At 28.2% G+C, this 11,507-nt stretch overlaps 1 protein-coding gene across 1 annotated transcript; it reads right to left on the reverse strand.

The window, feature by feature from the left end:
• Positions 1-705: 705 nt before the first annotated feature.
• On the reverse strand, positions 706-5,722 carry LOC136082256 (uncharacterized). The gene is made up of 6 exons (XM_065800858.1): positions 5,522-5,722; positions 2,461-2,726; positions 1,837-2,106; positions 1,478-1,683; positions 1,051-1,210; positions 706-899 (listed from the first exon to the last, which is right to left on the reverse strand). Exons 1-6 carry the CDS (start codon positions 5,581-5,583, stop codon positions 757-759), a joined length of 1,107 nt encoding a protein of 368 aa, XP_065656930.1. The 5' UTR covers positions 5,584-5,722; the 3' UTR covers positions 706-756.
• Positions 5,723-11,507: the final 5,785 nt, after the last annotated feature.

Consider the following 11,507-nt stretch of genomic DNA (forward strand, 5'->3'; position numbering starts at 1 on the left):
TTAACAGCTGCTGTACATTTAAATTAAAGTTACTTATATCAATATATTAATATGACATGCAATTTGTGTCGCCTGTTGCGTATTCCCACCGCTTATCACTTTCAAAATTTAGTTATTATTTACGGACACGTAGAGACTAATTTATTAGAACCCAGACCAACCCGTACTCTAGCAGTTGGCGTTAGAGATCCAGCAGCCTCTACTGTAGCCACTGCGTTTTCAATATTGCTGATTTTTAGTTTCTACTAATTTCCCAGAGGGCACGCGGACGTCCATAAGACGTCCATGGACGTCCGATATTGGACGAACGGACGTCCATTTTGGACGTCCATAAGACGTCCTATGGACGACTAAATGAAACGGCACTCGTCCGCCCATTTCGGACGTCTATTGACGTCCATGGACGTCTAAAATTGGACGAACGGAAGTCCATTTTAGACGTCCATAAGACGTCCTATAGACGACTAAATGAAACGGCATTCGCCCGTCCATTTTGGACAACTATGTCTATAATTTCTAATATTTTAGACGTCCATGGACGTCTAAAATATTTTTCAAAATATGTCTAACTAGATAGTCTAATTAGATATATCTGTGTGTCTAGGTAGAATTACATCTGTGACAGAGTATAAATATTATTTTAAAAACTTTGATCAGAATTTCAAATGCTTATAAAAAGGTGTGCTAAAATAAAAACAACTGAAATATGTAAAAAGCATTTACTTTCAAAAGTAATAAATTTACAAAGCAACAATTTTAAGTTGCTTCTTCTTCGTCATCATCGTCAACGTCAGCATCGTTAACTATTTTTACTTTCGGCAACGCCCGCTTCAATAAATCGCCAACAAGGGCTTCGATAGTTGCGGCATCATAACCGGTTCTTTCAGATACTAAGCCTTCTAAACAAACAAAAAAGTAAATTACAATTGTTAGTCTTCTGAACAAAGAAATGGTTTTTATATAAACAATTTTTTATTTTTATATGTAAATATAAAAATAACTTTTTTTTTTAATTCAACTTAGGAATACATAATACAATGATTGCCTCACCTTTAATACACTTGTAATGTTCTGTAGCTGTAAACTTTAGCTTGCCTTTCAATCCATCTTTACTAAATAAGTTTTGCACTTGTGGCACCATTAACTGGTTTAAAACATTTTTCACAGTTTTGCGTGGTGTTGCACCACCAATGGCTTTGATTTGAGTGATCTGAGAAATTGTTAAATTATTAAATCTAATAAGTTCTAAAATCTAATATCGTAAAAGTTAAATTTTATATTGCACCTTTACATTTTCACAAACACGATATACTAACGTTACAAGAAACATTACTTGAATAATCATCAGGAACATAATAAATTCCTGTTTCATTAGAGTTGACCACAAATAACATACAACTTTGTTGTATGTTATTTGTGGTCATCACCTGTTTTAATAGTATATAGAATATACTCCTGAAAAGTTTAATGTTTATACCTTGTTTTTCATAGCACTAGAACTTGCTCTGAGAATTTCCTCTTCTTCATTAAAACACTTAATATCTTTATGTGGGATTGTAATTATGACACCCACATCAGTAGCACCACTTTTTGGTTGTGTTTCCATGTTGTCCAATCGCTCCATAATTTTAATTTGATTTTGCTGCAACAATTCTAGTTTTATTAGCATGGCATACTGAAACTCTAACTATAAATTCTTTATTTGTATTGAAGCCAACAGGAAAAAACATTTATAAAACTAGAGGTAAAATTAGCTTTTAAAATTTTAAAAGAGAAAGATTATAAGAGCAGAGAAATAAAGATCATCACAAACCTTAATACCATGCAAAAACTTACGTTTATTTGTCATTTCCTTAAATGAAACACCACCATCACCTATCTTGAAAGATGTTGGATTTTTGTTAAAGTGGTACGATTCTAAATCCAATGATCGTTGGAAATCTTCATTTGGTCTTGGCTGTATTACACAGCCCACTTTACTTTTTTTCCATGGAGGTATAAGTGGCACACCCATTTGAATTGGTGATGAAGAACCAGATGGTGTGCACTTTAAAACATTCAAATTTGGACTTGGAACTCGTTCCTTTGGGTTGAGTATATTTGAAACTATAAAATCAAAAAAAATAGAATAAAAAATTAAATAATCCCAGAACACACCAATTAAATACCCAACATATTAAAGCTCTATATACATTATTATCATAAATTGCATTGGTCTTATTTTATCAATTTTTTCTTCTTATTATACTAATTTCTTCAAGGTCCAGGGGTAACTATTGTGTAATTTTTGTTAAAACCTTATCTCAAGCCTATAACTGTGAAAAAATAACCTTGCTGAACAAAGAAACTACACAAGCAAGTTTCTGAAAATATTAACTTTATTACAAAATATATAACTGTATATCATCTGACAAAAAAAAAATGCAAACAGTTTTTAAATGAACCAATAGATACACTTACCAGGACGATCATCATTTTCATCTTCAGTTAAAAAGTTTAACATTGCCTGACATGTTTCATAACTTCCACACTCCAAAATAAATTCTAACAACATAAACTCTTGCCAGCCAGGTTCTGGACTAGCCCATTCAGATAAATAAACACCCACAGTTTTTTTTCCTCGTGGAGGATAGTATACTATACTTTCTTCTGCATTAACCCAGTGAGTAGGTACTACTGTCTTAGTGTCAATACCATCTTCTTTAATTGCAACAGTACTGTACAACCTACAATTTTAGATAATTATAAACTAAATAGCAAATAAGTCATAACAATTAAACTTACTATTTATTATGTACAATATATCAATGCAAAATTGTAACTCTTGTATATTTTGAATTGTTTTGAGGATAAATTTTATGTTTTTGTAAAACATATATGATTCTAGAAATTAGCTTCATAGTTAAAAAATGTATAAACCTTCAATAAATACATAAAAAACAAAAAAATATGCAATTTCAAAAATTCACATTATTTAATAAAGATATTACAACTTTGTTATTTTTATATGGAATACACACACATTTTCTAAGTAAGTCATGCATGTTAATTGTTTGCATTGCTAGACTACAATTTTTGTTTTTGATATAGTATATATTAAGTATCTTAGATTCTACAAAGCTGTCAAAGAAATTGTTTAAACGATTCTTTTTGTAGATTTCACAAACTAATTGATCGTTTGGTAAAATGTTTTTAACAAAAACAACAAAATATTTCGTCATGAAACAAGCATTCTTAGAAACATCAATTTTAGTTATTAATTTTTCTTTACGTGGATCATCTAATTTATGTTCGCTTAAGCGTTTTGCAAGTTCTACTAAAGGATTTTGTTTACCTCGTGCTAATCTTTTTAATTGTTGCAAAAAATTCTCAAACTGGAAGCAAGAAATCTCATCCAAACTACTGTCAAAATGTTCAACATCATCTGTTATATGCAGAAGACAATGAACATTGTAGACACAAAATGTGTCACCAAAATGTTCATGAGCGTTTGACACAAAATACTCCAAGAATTTTTTTGCATGGCTCAAATATGTTCTCCTAACATCATTATTCTCCTCACACAACATGCGGATTGCTAAAGATAAGCTGAGAAAATGTTTATACATCTTAGGATTGAGAATATCCTTTAAAACAACGATACCCACATATAGTAAAAAAGTTCTTAGTTCTGTGGCTTTCCATCTATTGACATCTTCTAAAGATCTTGTTTGACGCACAAAATCTGATGGCAACTTCCCATTTAAATTAGTGAGTAAATGAGAAATCTCTTTTAAATAAGGTGTTGATAAACGACCATCAAATATTTGGGAATATGTACCTTTGTAGTAGTATAACATACGTCTCATAACACCTAAATTAACTAAGTGCATATAGTCTAGAGCAAAATCCTGAATCATGTCTAAACCTTCAATGTCAAACAGTGGAGTTCGTGTATGATGATGGCACCGACCATCTTTATCTTGTTGAGAGTATAATCCGACTTTTAAATCAGCATTGTTTCTATTTGCAATTGTTTCGTGACTTTTATCATAAACAATACGACCATGAACATAAAAACCACGCAAATTGCATCTCTCGCATGCATAGTATCCAGTATGTTCAACTGTGCCTTTTAAGAGTGCCCTAGCAGGAGCATCACAAGTTATCGCTAACAAAGAAATACTGAAGATCTTACCAAATATTTCTTCTGGCTGTTTAAAAGTCCTTAACTCTTCTACAAAATCTTCTAATAATTCAGAAGCACATGGCTTTATTTCACCACCATACAACCCAACAACAAAAGGTTTAAAATATCCAAATTGACAAAGTATAGGCCGAATTTGGTAGGCACTTGATTCAAAAATAGGTAAACCATCTACATTACATATAAGATTAATTTTAGAGTAGAAGTCTTGAACTTGCAATATATTTTCAATACCTTTTTTTATGCCAAAATAAATGAAATTTCCATTTTTTAAAGATGCTATTTTCACAACTCTTCTTGTACACAAAAGTGTCCTTGCATCTTTTGGCATTTCCTGGTGCCCATGACATTTTAAAATAGTTAATAAATCATTGGTACATTGCCTTGTGCAGTTGTGTTTTAAACTCCAAAGTTTTATTTGATTTTGAAAAGTAACAAATGGTTCTTTTTCAATATCACTATTGTTAAAGACATACATTTCTTCCTGATCACCATCTTTAATATCTGTGAATCTCTCTATCTGATTTTTAATAATTGAATCAGAAGAAAAAACATATTTTTGTAGTACCCCATTACTAAATGTTGGCCTTAAGGCACTAGTTACATTTGGATAAATAACATTATCTGCAGCAAATTTACATACATAGTCACTATCTGCACTCTCTAAATCTTCAGAATCTGAACTTTTTAAATATTCATTTAGAATAAAAGATTAGGAAAATCCACAGACAGCTTTTCTAGAATTTCGCCAGTCTGCAAGTCGCTTTCTACTAAACATAAATAATCTATTAATTTAACTTATACAAAAATTATAAATAGGTAAAAAGCAACTATATGGCTGCATCTTACTAAGTTTTATATTTTTTATGTTATATATGGCTATAACACTATAATTATTTAAGTGTTAAGTTTCAAAACAAATTTATATATATTTATATTAAATATATATATATATATATTATATATATATAAATATATATTTATATATATTTAATATATATATATATATATATATATACATATATATAAGTATATGTATATTTATATATATTTAATATATATAATATTAATATATATATATATATTAAATAAATATATATATATATATATATATATATATATATATATATATATATATACATTTATACACACATTTATATACACTGCAGTGTATATTTATAATTAGATACATGCATAAATTTTAACAATATTTTTATATATTTAGTATATATAACTATATTTAAATGTATATTATATATTTGAATACCAAAACATTGACATGAAAAAAAAAAAAAATTTACTTGAAATATAAAATACATTAAAACCCACTCGTACCTTTGTATTTTCTTATCGATAGAAACATTTTTTCTTTTTGTTAATCTAAGCTTCGAATCCATTATAATATATAAATGCAAAATTTAATAACACCACTTGGAGATGATCTCAGTTTTAAAGAGAATCACTTTACTTTAAACACACGTGGGTTGAAATAAAATAGTTCGTTCGGCCGGATCAGAATCGACCCGTTTCGTCTTAATAGGTCTGTTTTAGACTTGGACGAACGGACGAACATTGGACGTCCTATGGACGTCTAAATAGGTCCGTTTTAGACGTGGACGAACGGACGAACTTAGTACGTCCTATGGACGTCCTTGGACGTCCTGCCCGCTGGGTTACTTTTCAATAACTTCTTACTAATATGGAATCACGTAATTTTATAAATATATGTTTAAGCGTCGTCCCTATCGGTAATAAATATTTTTAATTATATTAGTATAATTTTATTTACAATAGGCTACGCTTGGCTCCTCGGTCTTGTAGATGGTTGTTGTTATAACTAATTTTGAAAAGTGCTTTCAACGTTAATTATTTTTTAAAAAAATGTGTTCTATAAAGGGTTTTTTTTAAATATTTTTGTTACTTATTTAAATTATGTAAATAAATTTGTCTAAAAAAATGTTTTAATAGTTTTAATACCTGTTTTATAACCTTTTTAGCTCATTGGGTCAGATGAATAAAAAAAAGCAATTGCTTTTACTCGGCGCTTTAGACTAATTGCTTTGCTTTACATAAATACTTTTTTAATCGATTTTGCTCAAATTTGTATTCGCGTAAAGGGCAACAATTACTTCAAAAATGTCGAGTCAAAGCACTTGATTTTTTGTAAACCTGATCTATAAAAAAATTATTAAAAAGTTTCAAATAAATCTAGTTATTTTAATGCAAAGTTAAGACAAGCGCAAGGCAAAATATATTTCGGACATTTTTTGCTAAATATTTTCTGCATTAGAATAAATTTGGATTGGATAAATGCTGAAATAAATATATGTTGATATTCGTTAACTATAAAGTAAATCGATATATTTGTTTACCGTATATATATATTTTTTAAATTTCTGCTTGACTATTAAATAAAAAAAAATAGCTTATGTGATAAGCTTTATTATTATAGAAGCCGTATAGAGGGATATCCAGCCGTATAAAATTTCGGAAAAGCCTTTTCCGAAATTGCGGATATATTTTTCAACTTATAGTTTTTCCGTATATTTAAAACAGTTTTTATACATAAAAGTTTAGGTATAATTTTTGTGACATTTCTTTTATAAGCTTTTTACTAATCACCCTTAGAAAAATAAAAAAAGTTAGATGCAATTCACCTAAAAGCAAAATTAAGAGAAAATATATTCCGTATGTTTTACCCAAACAATTTTCCGCACTTTTAAAATAGGACTTGATATATGCATATAATTCAAGTCATACTTTAACATATCTACTTTGTTATGATCCGCATTCAATGTTCGAACATTTCAAAATAAATGGTTAACTGTATTTTTAATGAAGCTAAGAGCTATATTTAATTTAGAAGCCAAGAAAAATAAAGTGAGCAGAACTGAAAAAATGTATAAATTTTTAATATTTCATTCGAGAAAGTAAATAAAAATTAAATTGTTACTAATGATTTATTTACTAATAACCGGTTTTATTAATGATTTACTTACTAATAACCCGTATAACGGTCTGCTTACTGCTAGTTATAATAATAATAATACGGTTTTTTACGCTACTTTATGTAAAGCTTTTAATGCAAAGCTCCTTAGATGTATTTTTCATTCCCTTTTTCATTAAAATGAAACTCGGAAACATACGATAGCAGAAGTTTTATGTATATGAAAGCAACGGACACAATAATATTGTGAATGTTCTCGCTAATAGCAACATTTTTTTTCTAATGGATTCATTTCTAAAAATATGCTATTTGTTACAGTGACAATTAAAATGTTTTTCTTTATGAGATGATATACATTTAAACATTCCTAATTTCAAATAAAAATATCTCAATTTCGAGTTGTTTGTAATTGTTCATCATTGCAAAGTTTTTGTTTATCTGGCAGCACTTTTAAATTTGCTTAAAAATTAGGCTCGATTCTATGACGATTTCGTATTTCTGTTCGAATGTTATTGCCTAAAACAAGTTTTTTCTATAACTTTGTATTATTATAACGTTAGTTGATCGAAACTTCTTTATAATTTAAACTTATTCTATTTTGAGAAATAGGTTGAATTTCATGATCAAGTTGATGTAGTAGATGTCTAAATATATTTTCTACACTATTAGTGTTGAATCCGTTAAGGTAATTTGAAAATAGAAATTTGAACCAGGGAACCTTAACAGACCCTTAAATATGGTCCTTAAATAGGGTTTTAGTAGACCATTAAATATGGTCTTTGCTCGTTTTTTTTTAAAGTTTTTTTTTCATGTACACTTTTACGTAATACTTCTTAAGCTTTGCAAACAACAATATTTGAGATGCAATGATGCTAACAATTTGTTAATTGATTTAGACTTTTTACTGGTTACCATAATGAGCGCATTTTTATAAAAAGCATCGTCTAATTTTATGAGTTCAAAAATTTTTTCAAATTCTCTGTTATATTCCTCGTAAAGAAACAAAAAACTTTTTTTTTATATTTTTAGCGACATTTAAAATGTTTACTCTAAAACAAGTATCGTAAGTAAAATTTTTAGTGACACAGGTATCGATGCAAACTTTTTTTCAAAAATATATTATTTGATTTTTCAGATTCTAGACCTCCAAAATGTTCATCTTGCACCCGCAAAGTTCTGGTTACCACAGTATCTAAGGATTCTACTGTTTCACGAGAGCTCAACTTCATAACGAGTTTACACGTTATGCCTGAACAAAGTTGTGTTTCTTCGAATAATACTATTTATTTTTTCTATTTTAATTTTATTTGCATTTCCTTGTTAACTTTTTGAAGGTGCTAGTAGCCAGCAAAGGAGTTAATTTTGAAAATTTGATTAATAATTTTTTTTAGTGTAATAATCATTTGTGCTGGTGCAACTAATTCTATTCGAGATTCGTAATAATTGTTTCAGCAAATTTTAAACAAAATTTTAAACAAAAAAGCTAAAACAACAATTGAGAAACAGGGCCTTAATTTGACAAAATTCGAAAAAAAATTCAATTTTTTTTTTCGAATTTTGTCATCATTGGCATCCTTATCAAAATAAACCTCAATTTAAAATTTGTGAACTTTCTTAATATCACACAAACCTTTCAGAATATTTTGATTTGCCTTATGAAAAACCTTATGATGAATTATCGTATAGCAATATAAATTCAAACCATTCCCCTCAAATTCTTAAACAAATTCTTATTTCAATTTACAAGGAATAAATCAAAACTCTTCTAATCCAAACATTTCTAGCTCTTCTAAACGTGTATAAAGATGCCCTTAAATAAAAGGATTTAAAAATTTCGAGTTAAAATTAGGGGATTTTAATGCCCTTAATAAATTGGGATTTTAAAATTTCGAGCAAAAATTGGGAATAAAAATTCTAAAAAAGCGATTTGAAATCAAACTTAAATTTGGTTCTATCAAAATTTAGCAAAAATGTTTCAACTAATTTTGGAAAAGCGTTTTTAAAAAGTTAATAGAGAAATATTTTCCTTTCTATATTGATTTCCACAAATTGTAAACCAAAATAAAGTTTGCTATGGCTGTTAAAAAAATATTATATAAATTATGAAAGGCAACAATTTTCCATTAATTAATAAAAATGAGTTTCTTAATGTAAAACTACTGAAAATTGTAGTTGCAAGCACAAAACAGACTGCCCTATGAATGGCAAATGTTTATAAAAATTGTCTTTTACTAATGCATTGTTTACTCACAAAATTAAAATTATTGGCTAAACCAAGGGCAAATCAAAAAAACTTTAAGACAACCACAAGCAAACTTGTAAACATAAAAGTTAGTCAAAAAAGACAATGCTAACGAAGTATATTTGGCGACTAAAAGTAAAAAGTAATAATTTTAAATTAAACTATTCTAAATAATTTTTAATTATTCTATTCTAAAAACAGAGCCTTCTAATAATATCATTTCTAAAAACTATATATTAAACATATTATGTTTATAAGAAAAATTTGAAATTATTAGCCACTTGAATGAAGAAAATTTACTAATCAAAAATTCTGAAATAATTTCTAAATGCAGACAAGAAAATAATTACTTTTTTTCAAAAATTAAAAAAAGAAACGTTCTAAAAAAATTTTCATAATTTATTTTTCTATTTAATGTAGTTAATGAATACTCTACTTGTTGAATACACTAACATAATTTATATATATATATATATATATATATATATATATATATATATATATATATATATATATATACATATATATATAGACACCTAAAACCGTCAATGAAGACATTAAAAAGAAGGCATAAATGATTACATAAGAACTTAAATCTAAAGCCATTATTATTTCATTAATTCTGTTTATTAGAAGCGTGTTTTATTTCCTGTTATTTGAAGCGTAGTTAGTTTCTAATGACTCTCTTACTTTACGTTTATCGTACTCTGATTTTATTGCTAGTGTTATGGGATGCACACAATCAAACATACCATTACATTCTTTAACATGTTTGGTTACCCCAGATGCATCTTTTTACTTCGTAAATAAATATTTTAATGTTGAATGGATCTCGTTTAAGTTTTCGCCAATGTATATACCGCTAAAAGAGCGTATGAGTCTGTAGACACCGGGATTGCTATTAAGAACTAAATTTGACTTATTGTTGCATAAGATGTTTCCTGAGGTAGGTGGTGTAGTAAAATTTATTCTCACGTTGTAAGGTTTAGGTTCTTTTTTTAAATGTTTAACCTATTCTTAAGAGCCATGAAAGCTTTACTGCATATTTACTTCTGCTTCTGTTATAATGTAAATTAGAAAGGTTGTTTCTTTTCTGAATATAGTTCTTAGCAGTTGTTTCAAGCTTTATTCTAATTGTCTGTTTTCTGCAAAGATATTTACTAAAAACTGTATTTTATCATTAAGATAATTTGTGGAACAATACAAACCCTTTAAAAGTATCCTTACTATTATTGGATTCAACGGTGGATTTTTTATTATTTTCCGTTTCTATGTATATTTTATTACTAATTTGAGGTACATTTTATTGCTGGATCTTGTTTGTTTAATTATTCCAAAAACTTATCTTAACTTTGTATTAAGTCAAATCTAGCATGACTTTCATCTACCTACCTTCTGTAAGTCTTTGGTTTAAATTGATAAATCTTAGCAATAATATGAGATTTTGTTTCTAAATGCTGCAAAAATATCTCTGCGACTATAACCAAGGACAATCATATAAGTTCTGAACTCGGTTTAGATCTTGCTTCATTTTGGTATAAAAAATAACATTAGTTGTGGCAGAGTTCGATCATTTCATGTACATCACTAAGCGTTAATTTAGTTCTTTTTTTAGGATTATCAATAATGTTGTTTAAGATATTTATATCCACAGGAGAAACTTTGTCAATTGGAAAGGAGGGATAGAAGGCCACCACAGCAAAAGAGACTTGAGTTTTACAACGATCAATTAACCAAAATTTTCCTTCCTTGACGATCGACGTGGAGTTTGATTATCTAGTTTTGCTTTTGTTTATGATTTAAAAAAATAGAAATTCTTATGAAATAACATGCTTTTTTGACTCCTTAACATAATTTAAACATAGCTATGAATAAAACACAAAAACTGCAAATTTTTGGATTTATTTTTCATCAAAAAATGGGCTTTAAGGAAGCACAAAGTGTCAAGTAGGTCATTACTCATTCTGGATCAAATTTTTGTGACAAATAGTCCAGCAGCAGAAAATGCTCTCCGATTCAACACTTGTGGGAGAGATGTTGTGAGAGTTTCCAGAGCACTGAATAACAGCTCAAGATTTGCAGTTCTTTTGCTGGTGGTTTCAAAGACCATCATTTCTTTTAAAATGGCCTTA

Source organism: Hydra vulgaris, chromosome 07 (assembly GCF_038396675.1).
Source record: "Hydra vulgaris chromosome 07, alternate assembly HydraT2T_AEP".
Lineage (NCBI taxonomy): Eukaryota > Metazoa > Cnidaria > Hydrozoa > Anthoathecata > Hydridae > Hydra > Hydra vulgaris.

What these genes read in the sequence shown, in the direction of transcription:
- LOC136082256 (XM_065800858.1), bottom strand. Translation starts at nt 5,583, where the DNA reads ATGGATTCGAAGCTTAGATTAACAAAAAGAAAAAATGTTTCTATCGAT. An exon ending in TAAGGAAATGACAAATAAAC is followed by an intron (nt 1,684 to 1,836) that starts GTAAGTTTTTGC and finishes ATTTATAGTTAG; the next exon opens with AGTTTCAGTATGCCATGCTA. An exon ending in CTAGTGCTATGAAAAACAAG is followed by an intron (nt 1,211 to 1,477) that starts GTATAAACATTA and finishes ACAATTTCTCAG; the next exon opens with ATCACTCAAATCAAAGCCAT.